General features: G+C 34.7%; 1 protein-coding gene across 1 annotated transcript in view; it reads right to left on the reverse strand.

The window, feature by feature from the left end:
• Window positions 1–16,701, reverse strand: part of LOC136032022 (protein pelota-like) — a 252,051-nt gene that overhangs the window by 212,527 nt on the left and 22,823 nt on the right. Inside the window, exon 4 of the mRNA XM_065712099.1 lies at window positions 361–511. Coding sequence (XP_065568171.1) covers window positions 361–511 — 151 coding nt within the window. The remainder of the gene's footprint in view (window positions 1–360; window positions 512–16,701) is intronic.

The following is a 16,701-nucleotide window of genomic DNA, read 5'->3' on the forward strand; positions in this document are numbered from 1 at the left end:
TAATTAAGGTAATATGACTACCGTAACTTGAAAATGCTATCAATGTCACTGGAAAGGAAAACGACAGATACTCGGGGATCGGGATCGGGAATCATATGGGAGTCGAGAGATCGAGGTAGAAGTGGAATTAGAACCTGAACCTGCAAAATACTATTAATGAAGCAGATGTGCAACCATGGTTAAACCTAATTTCGGCTTTGAACTGGGAGGAGGGTTTTCTTAAATCTGTCACAAAAGTTACAGAGATTTTTTTAATGATAGGTGCACGCGCAAAATACTTTCTGATGAAGCACACATGGACTCGTATTCAGAAAATTCAGGATAAACCTATGAACTCATTTATTAATAAAGGCGACTAACCTTAACAAATTGATTTTCTTCTATGTTTCTTCCTTTTACACGAAGAGCACATGCCTGGGTGTCAAAATCTACTGTTTCCACTCGAATGGTCAGAGTAGTCCGGACTCTGTTGCTAGATGACGATCCTGTTGCAGATTCAGTCTGCACCTTCCTATAAAAAAAAATATATAAAAGAAAAATTAAAAGAATTAAATTTCAATTAAACAGTTTTTTTTCCATTAACGGTTTCAACCGAACCCCCCAAAGCCATATCACTAGAGCTTTTCCTCTTTTGTGTTTGCTTACTTTAAAACCATCGAAAAACCAACTGATAGTTTAAAAATAAACAAGACAAATAAAAACAAAAGAAAAAATTACCTAATATATGACTCTATTGAAACAACCATTGCCAATAGCTAAGTTTTCTTGAGATAAAGATATTGTATTCAAGAGGGTTATATCCATTAAGATAGTATTCAATTTATTGGCCCCTAAAGACGAAGTTTTGACTTTAAGTAAAAAATTTCATTACAGTCTACTAATAGTCTACAAAACACTCTGTTTTGCAGTCTTTATTTAAATTCAGAAAAATTTTATAGATGTTAAGTACACACATTGGATACAAAATTTCTATGTTAAAGACATTGCCGTCTAGGTTTATATTGCCTAAAAATGGATAGAAATAACTGACAATTTATCTATAGCCGATGATAACAAAAGCCAACAAGGTGTTTTTGAGGGAATGAGAAGCGTCAAATAACAGGCACATTGCCCTATATATATATATATATATATATATTTATATATATATATATATATATATATATATATATATATATATATATATATATATATATATATATATATATATATATATATATATATATATATATATATATATATATATATTTATATATATATATATATATAAATAATAATATAATAATAATATATATAAACATAAACAATGGGTGGTGCTATGATTCGGCCTAAAGCCAAACTGATTTGGGTTAATTTTATCTTGAATATCGTCAAAGAGGAAATTGTAAATAAAACTTTCAAAAATTTTAGAGAAAATAGAGGTTTTTGATATTGGTCTCAAGTCAGAGGGAAATTTTGGGGTCTTGTTTTTCGGTATAGGTGATATAATAGCTCGTTTAAAACACACTAGAAAAATACCATCTACAAAACATTGGTTAAAAATTGCAGTTAGAGGTACACTTAAATAATGGGCACATTTCACAATCAATTTGGTAGGGATATCACCTGGGTATATTGACTTATTTGTATCAATATTTTCGAGTTTAAGCTGGGTCTGATGTATTTCAATCACAGGAATGTCACTCACTGCACTGTTGGCCGGCATATTTTGGAGTGGCGGGTGACTTTTACAAGTTGAAGTAAAATAATCGTTTATGATGTCTGCACTCACTGGGTTGCCATTACTATCCAGTAAGAGAAACTTAGAAGAGACCTTTCCCATGAGAACTGAATACATTTGTGGAAATTCTTAGGGTTAGAATACAGTAACTTATTGAGCATGTGAGCACCATGCTCTTTTCTTGCTTTACGAATTTCACTAATAACAATGTTTCGAAGTTTCCGAGATTCCTGGAAAAATCCTTCCTTAAAGAGTCTATCACGTTCATTTATTAGGTACACATTTTTTTTTATTTATCCATGGTTTACAATTGGATTTGTAATTGACTTTTTTCACTGGAAAGGTGTCACAGTATAACTGGAAAAGTTCAGCTGAAATCTTAGAAGCCATTTCATCACCATTGGTAAGACATAGGATATTGGCCCAGGATTTGGAGCTAAGTTTTACTTTGAAATGGGCAATCTTCTCGTCAGTAATGGGTCTATATGAATAACTGATCAATGGTTTAGGGGCAAAGGATGATAAAGGGGTCCAAAAGATGCATAGATGGTCACTTGCCCCTAATGGAGGGGCTATTTTCGGGGCACAGTAATAATCTTCAATGTTGGTAAAAATCAAGTCTAGGGTTTTATCACTGCGTGTCAAGACTACCTGGTCAAGACTAAGAGCAGCGCTAAGCCACTTTTGGTCTAGCTCATTAAAATCACCACATAATGTAATTGCAGCATAGGGGTACTTGTGGCGAATTCTGTCAGTATAAACTTGCAGATATGCCGTCAGCTCCTTCTTAAATCCACTACGGAGAGGGTAATAAATAATACAAAAAATCATGCAAGATACGTCTTTTGGGAGGTTTTTGGGTCTGGTCCAGAGCCATAAAACTTCAGTTTTGGAGTTGTTCTCTATTTCAGAAAATGATAGAATCCGATTTGGGAGGGTACACTTACAAAAAAAAGCAACTCCTCCACCATGAGATAGAGGAATACCATCTTTGTCCAATCTGGGCTTAAAATGGGAGTCGTAATTAGGAATCGAGCAAGAATCTTCTGTAGCAGACCATGTTTCAGTAAGGCAAGCAATATCAATCAGGTTTTTGCCAAGAATAATTTGTAGTTCCTCCATTTTATTTACTAGTGACCTTACATTCGCAAGAAGGATTCTAGGAAATGAGTAGGAGTGACGTATCGTACCAGGGTTATTGGCAAACACTTTCCTAGCCGGGTTTTCTTTCCCTTTGTCAGCAATAGAGCTGCTGCTCATGGTCTTATGCGCAATTAGTTTTTTGGTCCTCTTGAGAGAGGTTCACTAATACTACCAGCTGTTCTAAACCGTTTGGGTACATCATTGCGAAAGAATGTTTGTAGGCTTTTTCTTTTCACATAAGACATTTGCACAATCTGTCTTTTCAGAGCAATTTCTGATTCATGCAGCTGAATTAGAAGGGGCTGGTGTCTTGAAACAGAGTTCTGAGTGGTTGGTTTTTTCTCCCCCAGCCTGGTTGCCTTTAATATTGTTGGCACTGGAAGTTGAAGCTGGTTTTGAATTATTTGCTTTACTTGAGTTACATCATCAACTCCTTCTTGTTCCGGTAAATTTTTTACAATAATATTCATTTTTCTCCGTTGTGCTTCATGATGGCAGAAGGTTTCTTCCCTTACAATTTCTCGTATCTCATCAGTCTGCTGGGAAGTCTGGGTGTATTTTTCTTCAATTTTCTGCAACCGAGAGTTAAGGTCCAGAAATGCACCATCTACATATTTATGCATTTCTTCATAGCTAGGCTTCTGGGCAAGCTCAGTTCGTAGCAGAGCTATTTCAGATGAAATCTGTCGGATTCTCGTAATCAAATCACACAGCACCTGGGACTCAGCAGAGAGTTTGGGTATCGGTCTACCAGGTGAAGTAGATGGGGGTTTGGGTCCTTTCTCGAATCAACTGGGTTCCCATCCACTGTCTGGTGTGATGTGGTGCTATTTGAGGGATTTTTGCCCCTGTTTGTAGCACTGAAGGCTGGACTGTAAGAATTTGTTGCTTGCCTCATTCTGGTTGTTCGGGTCATTTTTATAATTTACTTCGTGAGAGTTTAACAAGAAAAGGGACAATATAATGAGTACAGTAAACTAGCCTTTGTTTCTTGGTTTTATAAAATAGACAAGACAAGACTTTCCTCTATCAGAGTAAAAACAATGCTGGTTGTAGATATGGATCTGATCAAGATAATCTTGACTTCTTCTTTACTTCTTAACACCTTTCTATTCACCTCTCACCTTTATCGTAATATGATTGTCTACAATATCAGAAATTATAATTATTTTTGCAACTGCTTAATCCTGACCTATATGATATATAAGCCATGCAAATATCAATAAGAGAATTCACAGTTCCCAAGGGAATTTTTACTCAAGTTTAAAAATAATCCGCTTATTTATAATTCATTTGGTCACTGAATTTATTATTATGAATATATTGACTATGGGTCATGTAGTGACGATAATCGTTTACCAAATATTAGTTACAGGTTCAATCCAAAAATAGGTCCTCATACCTTGAACTCTGAATCAATACTGATTTGGTATCTAAGCTGTGCTTCCATCCCACTCAATCAGCTTTAGATTATATATATATATATATATATATATATATATATATATATATATATATATATATATATATATATATATATATACATATGTATATATGTATATATATATATATATATATATATATATATATATATATATATATATATATATATATATATATATATATATATATATATATATATATATATATATATATATATATATATATATATATATATATATATATATATATATATATATATATATATATATATATGTATATATATATATATATATATATATATATATATATATATATATATATATATATATATATATATATATATATAAATATACATATGTATATATGTATATATATATATATATATATATATATATATATATATATATATATATATATATATATATATATATATATATATATATATATATATATATATATATATATATATATATATATATATCTAAAGCTGATTTAAAAGTGTTTTAACCTCTCAATCCAACTAATTTTGCAGGCGACATGGCCAGAATTTTTACATTTTACCAAATATCTTAACATATTAAAACAAATGTGCATACAAACCAGTAAGCTTATAGGGACTATATGGCTCTTCAGGAACGAATGCAGCACCGTGCGGCATTACTTCCTCTGAAACTGGGCAGATCATACAGTTTGTTTTTTTTTTTTTTTTTTTTTTTTTTTTTTTTTTTTTTTTTTTTTTTTTTTTTTTTTTTTTTTTTTTTAACACAAAAGCTGTGTCAGAATTTTCATTTGATAGCAATTTGTTCTTCCATGGGGCAAACGTAGTTTGGTGTTACAGAATGATAAAGCACGCCACTTTCCTTTTGTTATTAAGCTTTGTCGAAATAATGGGTATTACTTCTGAGTCAGCTTCAAACGGCAGTTTTTATCGCTAGACTTTTTTTTTCAAAATGCACTTTTAAACTTTCGATTACTATGGAGTATTGTTTGTTCTTTACTAGGTTATAAGGGGGCTGAAAGGGGTAGCACCAAAGAGGAGGGATTATAAACCTCTTTTTAGTGGTGTTCGACCGTCTAGATCTGTATGATAAACGTTTTATGCTTCCCAGTATTCCTTCTCCGGAAATTGCACTCAAAAAATTCTATTTTTGGTGCCATGTAACACTTTGATGTGTATACGAAAAGCAGGTCGTCTCCGAGTGGGATGGGAGCACAGCTTAGATACCAAATCAGTATTGATTCAGAGTTCAAGGTATGAGGACCTATTTTTGGATTTAACCTGTAACTAATATTTGGTAAACGATTATCGTCACTACCTGACCCATAGCCAATATATTCATAATAATAAATTCAGTGACCAAATGAATTATAAATAAGCGGATTATTTTTAAACTTGAGTAAAAATTCCCTTGGGAACTGTGAATTCTCTTATTGATATTTTCACGGCTTATATATCATATAGGTCAGGATTAAGCAGTTGCGAAAATAATTATAATTTCTGATATTATAGACAATCATATTACGATAAAGGTGAGAGGTGAATAGAAAGGTGTTAAGAAGTCAAGATTATCTTGATCAGATCCATATCTACAACCAGCATTGTTTTTACTCTGATAGAGGAAAGTCTTGTCTTGTCTATTTTATAAAACCAAGAAACAAAGGCTAGTTTACTGTACTCATTATATTGTCCCTTTTCTTGTTAAACTCTCACGAAGTAAATTATAAAAATGACCCGAACAACCAGAATGAGGCAAGCAACAAATTCTTACAGTCCAGCCTTCAGTGCTACAAACAGGGGCAAAAATCCCTCAAATAGCACCACATCACACTAGACAGTGGATGGGAACCCAGTTGATTCGAGAAAGGACCCAAACCCCCATCTACTTCACCTGGTAGACCGATACCCAAACTCTCTGCTGAGTCCCAGGTGCTGTATGATTTGATTACGAGAATTGATATTTCAGTCGAACAGATTTCATCTGAAATAGCTCTGCTACGAACTTAGCTTGCCCAGAAGCCTAGCTATGAAGAAACGCATAAATATGTAGATGGTGCATTTCTGGACCTTAACTCTCGGTTGCAGAAAATTGAAGAAAAATACACCCAGACTACCCAGCAGACTGATGAGATACGAGAAATTGTAAGGGAAGAAACCTTCTGCCATCATGAAGCACAACGGAGAAAAATGAATATTATTGTAAAAAGTTTACCGGAACAAGAAGGAGTTGATGATGTAATTCAAGTAAAGCAAATAATTCAAAACCAGCTTCAACTTCCAGTGCCAACAATATTAAAGGCAACCAGGCTGGGGGAGAAAAAACCAACCACTCAGAACTCTGTTTCAAGACACCAGCCCCTTCTAATTCAGCTGCCAGAATCAGAAATTGCTCTGAAAAGACAGATTGTGCAAATGTCTTATGTGAAAAGAAAAAGCCTACAAACATTCTTTCGCAATGATGTACCCAAACGGTTTAGAACAGCTGGTAGTATTAGTGAACCTCTCTCAAGAGGACCAAAAAACTAATTGAGCATAAGACCATGAGCAGCAGCTCTATTGCTGACAAAGGGAAAGAAAACCCGGCTAGGAAAGTGTTCGCCAATAACCCTGGTACGATACGTCACTCCTACTCATTTCCTAGAATCCTTCTTGCGAATGTAAGGTCACTAGTAAATAAAATGGAGGAACTACAAATTATTCTTGGCAAAAACCAGATTGATATTGCTTGCCTTACTGAAACATGGTCTGCTACAGAAGATTCTTGCTCGATTCCTAATTACGACTCCCATTTTAAGCCCAGATTGGACAAAGATGGTATTCCTCTATCTCATGGTGGAGGAGTTGCTTTTTTTTGTAAGTGTACCCTCCCAAATCAGATTCTATCATTTTCTGAAATAGAGAACAACTCCAAAACTGAAGTTTTATGGCTCTGGACCAGACCCAAAAACCTCCCAAAAGACGTATCTTGCATGATTTTTTGTATTATTTATTACCCTTCCCGTAGTGGATTTAAGAAGGAGCTGACGGCATGTCTGCAACTTTATACTGACAGAATTCGCCACAAGTACCCCTATGCTGCAATTACATTATGTGGTGATTTTAATGAGCTAGACCAAAAGTGGCTTAGCGCTGCTCTTAGTCTTGACCAGGTAGTCAAGTCACCTACACGCAGTGATAAAACCCTAGAATTGATTTTTACCAACATTGAAGATTATTACTGTGCCCCGAAAATAGCCCCTCCATTAGGGGCAAGTGACCATCTATGCATCTTTTGGACCCCTTTATCATCCTTTCCCCCTAAACCATTGATCAGTTATTCATATAGACCCATTACTGACGAGAAGATTGCCCGTTTCAAAGTAAAACTTAGCTCCAAATCCTGGGCCAATATCCTATGTCTTACCAATGGTGATGAAATGGCTTCTAAGTTTTCAGCTGAATTTTTCCAATTATACTGTGACACCTTTCCAGTGAAAAAAGTCAATTACAAATCCAATTGTAAACCATGGATAAATAAAAAAAAATTTGTACCTAATAAATGAAGTGATAGACTCTTTAAGGAAGGATTTTTCCAGGAATCTCGAAAACTTCGAAACATTGTTATTAGTGAAATTCGTAAAGCAAGAAAAGAGCATGGTGCTCACGTACTCAATAAGTTACTGTATTCTAACCCTAAGAATTTCCACAAATGTATTCAGTTCTCATGGGAAAGGTCTCTTCTAAGTTTCTCTTACTGGATAGTAATGGCAACCCAGTAAGTGCAGACATCATAAACGATTATTTTACTTCAACTTGTAAAAGTCACCCGCCACTCCAAAATATGCCGGCCAATAGTGCAGTGAGTGACATTCCTGTGATTGAAATACATCAGACCCAGCTTAAACTCGAAAATCTTGATACAAATAAGTCAGTATACCCAGGTGATATCCCTACCAAATTGATTGTGAAATGTGCCCATTATTTAAGTGTACCTCTAACCGCAATTTTTAACCAATGTTTTGTAGATGGTATTTTTCTAGTGTTTTTTAAACGAGCTATTATATCACCAATACCGAAAAACAAGACCCCAAAATTCCCCTCTGACTTGAGACCAATATCAAAAACCTCTATTTTCTCTAAAATTTTTGAAAGTTTTATTTACAATTTCCTCTTTGACGATATTCAAGATAAAATTAACCCAAATCAGTTTGGCTTTAGGCCGAATCATAGCACCACCCATTGTTTATGTTATATACTTGACACTGTTTTCAAACATCTTGAGTTAACAATTTCCTCTTTGACGATATTCAAGATAAAATTAACCCAAATCAGTGGATGAGTAGGGTTGAGGCCTCATTCAAGTGCTGGTCTATATTAATCACTAATTTAGGAAAACAGTCTTCCTTTTCTCCTTCTGTCTCTTTATTTTATTTTTTTTTTTTTTTTTTTTTTTTTTTTTTTTTTTTTTTTTTTTTTTTTTTTTTTTTTTTAATTTTTTTTTTTTTTTTTTTTTTTTTTTGTGTGTTTGTGCTGTAGCATTGGTGATTTCTCTTTTCATGATATATATATATATATATATATATATATATATATATATATATATATATATATATATATATATATATATATATATATATATATATGACGCTTGCTTGTATTTGACGCTTCTCATTCCCTCAAAAACACCTTGTTGGCTTTTGTTATCATCGGCTATAGATAAGTTATTGTCAGTTATTTCTATCCATTTTTAGGCAATATAAACCTAGACGGCAATGTCTTTAACATAGAAATTCTGTATCCAATGTGTGTACTTAACATCTATAAAATTTCTCTGAATTTAAATAAAGACTGCAAAACATAGTGTTTTGTAGACTATTAGTAGACTGTAATGAAATTTTTTACTTAAAGTCAAAACTTCGTCTTTAGGGGCCAATAAATTGAATACTATCTTAATGGATATAACCCTCTTGAATACAATATCTTTATCTCAAGATAACTTAGCTATTGGCAATGGTTGTTTCAATAGAGTCATATATTAGGTAATTTTTTCTTTTGTTTTTATTTGTCTTGTTTATTTTTAAACTATCAGTTGGTTTTTCGATGGTTTTAAAGTAAGCAAACACAAAAGAGGAAAAGCCCTAGTGATATGGCTTTGGGGGGTTCGGTTGAAACCGTTAATGGAAAAAAAACTGTTTAATTGAAATTCGTAAAGCAAGAAAAGAGCATGGTGCTCACGTGCTCAATAAGTTACTGTATTCTAACCCTAAGAATTTCCACAAATGTATTCAGTTCTCATGGGAAAGGTCTCTTCTAAGTTTCTCTTACTGGATAGTAATGGCAACCCAGTGAGTGCAGACATCATAAACGATTATTTTACTTCAACTTGTAAAAGTCACCCGCCACTCCAAAATATGCCGGCCAACAGTGCAGTGAGTGACATTCCTGTGATTGAAATACATCAGACCCAGCTTAAACTCGAAAATCTTGATACAAATAAGTCAGTATACCCAGGTGATATCCCTACCAAATTGATTGTGAAATGTGCCCATTATTTAAGTGTACCTCTAACTGCAATGACCCCAAAATTCCCCTCTGACTTGAGACCAATATCAAAAACCTCTATTTTCTCTAAAATTTTTGAAAGTTTTATTTACAATTTCCTCTTTGACGATATTCAAGATAAAATTAACCCAAATCAGTTTGGCTTTAGGCCGAATCATAGCACCACCCATTGTTTATGTTATATACTTGACACTGTTTTCAAACATCTTGAGTTAAGTAGTTCCTACGTTGAGGCTGTTTTTGCTGATATTAGTAAAGCCTTTGACAACTTGGATCATCAGACAGTTATTGATAATGCAAAGGGTTTAGGTGTCAGAGATTTTGTTTTACGTATAGTAGCTAGTTTTTTATCTGGTCGTGAGCAATGTGTAGTCCTCCCTAACGGAGATTCATCAGGTTTTACCTCGATTTCCTGTGGAGCACCCCAAGGGACTAAATTGTGCCCTTTAGCATTCTTAATTGTTTTTAACAATGTTTTACCAAACTTTGACAACGCTTTTAAATTTGCAGATGATTTGACATTACTTAACCTTTGTCAAACCTCAAACACTTTGGGCGTTAAACTTGACTCACTCATTAACAACTTAAAGAATGATCTTGCCAATGTTAAACTCAATCTGAGCATACCGAAAAGCAGTTTAATGCTATTCTCCTTTTTAAAAAAAAAATACCCCCAATCAATAATTACCTTTGCATCCCAAATTTAAACATGGTTAAGCTACTTGGTGTGCACTTGGACAATGACCTTAAATGGAAATCTCACTCTTTTCACTTATTTAAAACAGGTGGTTTTCTCCTTAGATCTTTCTCCCTTCTTAAACGGTTCTCCATATCAATCCAAAACTTTAAAATAATTTATTGTTCTTATATAACACCTTGTCTTGAATATGCTTGCCCTGTCTGGCACCCTGGACTGACCAAATCCCAATGTTCTAAAATTGAAAGCATTCAAAAAAGAGTTATAAAAATTATACTGGGGACGTCCTATACTACTTATGATGAAGGTTTGGCTAGACTTTAACTCACTACATTGGAATCACGACGTCACTTCCTTACCATGAACTTAGGGCACAAGTGCCTTAGTTCTGACTATCATCGACGTTTTCTTCCCCCCTTCAAAGAAAACCCCCCAATCCTTCCCAATACAAGACTTAATGCTCGTAGAGCTCCAAATACTCAACTTGACTTCTGTCCCCAAATGTTGACAATGAGGTACAAAAACTCTTTCGTTCCCTATTTTGTTTCGCATTTTAATAATTGATTTAACTTTGTAACTATGTTTATCCCTTAACATTTATTTTATCATTGTAATTATAATTGTTCTGACGTGCTTATGCTAGCTTGTGTGCTATTTTAGCCAATAAATCATATTCTATTCTATTCTATATAGTTATGAAAACTCCCATCTTGCCCATGAGAAGCTTTTGGTACAGAGCTCTGAACTTGGCGCCTCCTCAAAGCCTGTGCTCCGACGCGTAGATCGTACTACAACACCATAGGCGGGAACGCAATTTTGTTTTGTTGCATCCACAGCTTAGATACCAATGCCAGTTTCCTGTTACCAATTAGAAACCAATACCAGTTTCCTGACTCCAGCCGCTAGCATCGCTACCACGCTCTGTGTCCCATAACTGTATATTGATATCTAAGCTGTGGGTGGGAGGATGTCGTAAAATTTTTTTAAAGAAACTTGTAACTTCCTGTGAGTGTAAAGAGGGAGCCTTTGAACAGATTAGGATGGAGGAGGGCCGTCTGTAGCTATGTTGGCCACAGAGGGCTTGTTGCTGTAGTGAGTTATTTTTAGGTGTAGTCGCAATAGTATATGACACTTTATGATGGAGTTATCAAGACAAATTTACAATGACCACGCAGATATGATCAAGAGCTTTAAACTGACCCTATAACCTCTCTCTGCAATGCGCCGTACTCTGCCACCTATGCTAGTTCACCCACAATTTTTAAAGCTTACGAAGGGATTGGGAGGGGCAGTATACAAGAGGGGGAAAGACTATTTATAAAAAATATTAAGGGGGATGGGAGGGGAAACATACAAGAGAGGGAATTGTATACCACAGATTTAGGGTTTCCAACCAGGGAAATTATGATAATACCCTTTCCATTCTTTCAATTCCAGAGATAGCACCCTACATGCACTTTTTGGAACGGAATGCATATAGAAATTAGCTTTCAAATGATCCCATAAACAGCCTTCTATGACATTCCACTGCCCCACTGGCGAAGAAGAAAATATAGAAGAAGAAAAAATTAGAGGACACATCAGTGTTACCCATGAAAAAAGGGATTTTCCTTGTGGCTCAGGGTGGGGGACTGTAATTTTCGTGTTTGGGGTTTTCGACAATGGCGATTCGAATGAAGTGATTTTCATTTTGATCAGAAACCATTTTCGATGGGTTTCAGACTCTTTTCTGAAACTCTTTCACTATGTATCTCTATGTATCACTATGTATCTTTTTCACTAGGTAGTTTTTTTAAATGTTTTTTTTTTAACATTTCGTCAAAATGGGCTGTGGTTTGCTCTTTAATAGATATTAACATCTAACTCAGAAAATAATACCAATTTCATTGTACATAAAAAAAAATCTTCTTTTACAAGGTTGTCACTTCCCTTTTCCCCCCTTTCCCGGTATTAGCTAAAAAAGAAACTAAAATAGACCTTTAATGTCAATTCAGGACCCCATAAAGTGTTGAAGCTACTCGGACCCATGGATCAATGTTGCTGAGCAACACCTGTAACTGCGTCTCTCGGATAAAAACGTGCATGTTAAATTAATTCCACATTTGTCATTGGCCATGGAATTAGACAGCCCCAGAACTAAATTTTCTCTTCTCAATGCAATTTGAGAACGTATAAACTGAAGACCGTTGATTACGAACTTCTTTATCCGCTAGGAAGTCATATTTGTCTACCTATGCAACGGACCTGAACGACTGCTTGCGGAAATAGACTGTTAGTAAAACAGTCAATTTATAGATACGGAGACACATCGTATCCAAAAAACAAAACCAAAATTTTATGGCAATTGCTTCTAGAAGGAAATGCTCTAGGAAAACGGCCTCGAACAACCTAAAGACGTAACTAAAACCATAGCCGCGATACCCAATCATATTTAACTGAGGGTTAACTAGGAGATCAATTGTTATTTAAGAGCAAGTTCGGTTGAGGTTCAACTCACCATTTTGATTGATATCGTAATAATTTAACGGGATCTCTCTACCTCAAGGAGACTAAATTGATCTCGACAGCAGAAAGACCTGAAAGGGCAACGGTTGTGATCTGTAATTTATTTTTGTTGAGATACAATAGGAACTTGTGTCTGACACCCTAGTCAAAATAATTCTGACCCCTAAAAGGCACAACGTCGAAATTAGCTCGAATTTCCCACTAAGTTTTGTTTAAGATTTGAAGTCCCTTTCTCCTTCGTCAGCGGTAAGACATTATTTCTTATTTCCCACCAAGTTTGGATGAGATCTGATTATCCTCTCTGGCGAAGGCCAGATCGTGTCTGGACACCCAAAAGACAAAATTAGGACACTTAATCTTGCTTCCTAAGAGGTTGGTTAAAGCCTGGCAGTTTTTTAAAGTAGGTTTTCAATGACAGGAATTGAGCACCACTATCCCCCCCCCCCCCACATAGATAAGACCGGAACGTGTCCCTTAGCAGCAAGACGAACAGTTGTTCTTGATTTCAAAAAAATGTGATTTAGATCCACAACATTTCGAATAGCAACATTTTCTAGTAAACGTTCTGATTACTAAAATTTAGGGATAAGAACCCAAAAAAAGGTCGCTTACTACCAGGTTTGTAAATATCCGAAAACCTTTCCTGGAGGATGTACTGATGGCTGAGATCTGACAAAACCTACTAGTAGATATGCAAATAAAAGGACTTAAAAAATCTCCTTCCCTTTCTTCACCAATGAGTCAAAGGAGAGCTGAGATTGTTTTGGTCTGCGTGGGGACCTAGATTTTATACGTAACAAAGAAATTATATAATAGTCGCAGCTTGAGATTTCTGGGTTGCCCATACCAGTATTATACCCTAGAAACCTAGAAGAGATGAAGAGTTCATTATATGTTTACGCAAGACCAACATTATATTATTCCCTAAAAGTTCAATGTTGAAGCTAGGAGAGCTTCATTTTGTTTCTTGTTTACACTACTTAATATGGTAGAAGAAATTAATTCTTTAATACTGCAAAATCATTTGCAAATCCAAAAATTTCGGATGGACTTTTCTTCTCCATTCCACAGTCTACAGACCAAAAACAAAAATAATAATAATAATAAATAAATCAAATTTCCATTTTTCACGTTACAGAACTGCAGACCTATTCAAGGTCAAAACAAAACAACAAAAACATGCAATAAAACTAGCAAATGTGTTGCTCTGCAGCACAATTAAAGCAAAAGATACAATAAATTTAATAATATATATCTGTCTTAACAAGGGGAAGATGTATTTAGAGAAATCTAATGGTAAAAACAGAACAGAACAAAAGGAACTGAGACACTTTCTATAAAAAGTATCTTAAAAAGAACGTTACACCAAGAAATGTTCATCACATGCCCACTTCAAATGTAAATTATTAGTCTCCAGCAAGATTCCCCCTCTTAAGGGAGTAAAGAAGCAATCAGCAAGAGATTTCTAATATGCCAGTCCACTGCGATGCAAAATGTGGAATAAAATATGTAACTAGGCAGATCGTCTAAGAAAAATGGTAACATTTTTGTGATAGAAGAAGCATTACTTGGAATAAAATAAAATATTAGAGCAAAGCAAAGATTAAAGATCAAAATAGTACAGAATGGTTTTTGCGCGAATCACTTATAAATATCAAAACGAACAGAAGTTACTCCGTATATAAAAGGGGCAGTTCCCTCCTCAACGCCCCGCACTTTACGCTAAAGTTTGACTCTTTCTCTCAACCCTACCTTTTAAAACAATAAAAAACTTTAGCGTAAAGAGCGGGGCGTTGAGGAGGGAACAGTCCCTTTCACATATGGAGTAATTTCTGTTCGTTTTTAGTTTTAATGTCGCCCCTTACTTTCAGTTAAAAAAAACTTGATTTTTTTAATTTAATTTCTGAACGTTTTAATTAATGCATGTTTTGAATTTGGCTCTCTGCACATGAATAATTAAAACCAAATTTGCATTTTTTTTTTTTTTTTGCTAAATGGCTTTCTCGTAGTTTTGATCGAACGATTTTGACGAAAAAAAGCGGGGGAGGAGGCCTAGTTGCCCTCCAATTTTTGGTTACTTAAAAAGGCAACTAGAACTTTTAATTTTTTACGAACGTTTTTATTAGTAAAAAATATACACATTTTACAAATTAACTTATGTAACGAACTTCTATATCCGTATGTTTTTATTACGTATATGTTTTCCCCTCGTCAACACCTCACTCTTTATAGTAAAGCTTAAATTTTGTCCCAATTCCTTAAGAATGACCCCTGTATCATAAAGGCCGTAGAATAAATAGTTGAAATTACTAAAAATACTTTAGCGTAAAGATTGAGGTATTGGGAGGAGGTGAACCCTATGTGCGTAATAATTTCTGTTCGTTTTAAGTTTTAATGCTGCTCCTTACTTTCAGTTGAAAATTTTTTTCATATTTATGAAGATTCTATTCCCCCACGACAAATTCCTCCATGGAAAGATTCCCCCACGTAATCCTTACTTTAACCCTTCCTCCCCCAACCAAAAAAATCCCCCTGAAAACGTCTGTACACTTCCCAATAACCATTACTATATGTTAATTCAGGTCAAAGTTTGTAACTCTCAGCCCCTCCCATGGGGACTGTGGGGAGTAAGTCATCCCCAAAGACATAGTTATTAGGTTTTTATAGTTATACAGTTATAAGGTTTTTCGACCATTCTGAATAAAATGGCTATCTCAGAATTTTGATCCGGTGACTTTGGGAGAAAAGTGAGCGTGGGAGGGGGCCTAGGTGCCCTCCAATTTTTGTGTTCACCTAAAAAGGGCACTAGAACTTTTAATTTCAGTTAGAATGAGCCCTCTTGCGACATTCTAGGAAGACTGGGTCGATACGATCACCCCTAAAATAAAAACAAAAAAAAAACAAATAAATACGCATCCGTTATCTGTCTTTTGGCAAAAAATATAAAATTCCACATTTTTGTAGATAGTAGCTTGAAACTTCTACAATAGGGTCCTCTGATACGCTGAATCTGATGGTGTCATTTTAGGGGGTGTTTCCCCCTATTTTCTAAAATACAATTTTCTCAGGCTCGTAGCTCTTGATGGGTAAGATTAAACTTGATGAAACTTATATATTTAAAATCAGCATTGAAATGCAATTTTTTTGATTCAACTATTAGTATCAAAATTCCCTTTTTTTAGAGTTTCGGTTACTATTGAGCCGGGTCGCTCCTTACTACAGTTCGTTACTACGAACTGTTTGATTTAAAATAGAATTCAGCGAATGTGATAATTTTTTACTGAGCTTTTGAATTAATCAAGTATTCGTAAATAGCTCTATATCCGTCACCTTTCACTGACCTTTCAATCTAAGTACAGTTCTTCTAATCTATGTGTTTTATACACCTTTGTGACATAAGATTTATTCCTCTTCGCTTTAAACTTAGCTTGCTCAATCAAATTGAATCAAACTGATTTTCCATTATCTCATCTGTTCCTCAAGATACTCATGAATACTTAAGGCTTCAAAAATACAACACGTTGAATTGTGTCGGTTAGAACCTGGAGCCTTCGGAATAAAAACTGTTTTGGCCGTATCTCTAAGCCTAAAAACCTTCCTTGTAAAATAATTGGTCATGAAATAGAGTACAGGTGCCCGAAACACAGTTTCCAT

Source organism: Artemia franciscana, chromosome 10 (genome assembly GCF_032884065.1).
Source record: "Artemia franciscana chromosome 10, ASM3288406v1, whole genome shotgun sequence".
NCBI lineage: Eukaryota > Metazoa > Arthropoda > Branchiopoda > Anostraca > Artemiidae > Artemia > Artemia franciscana.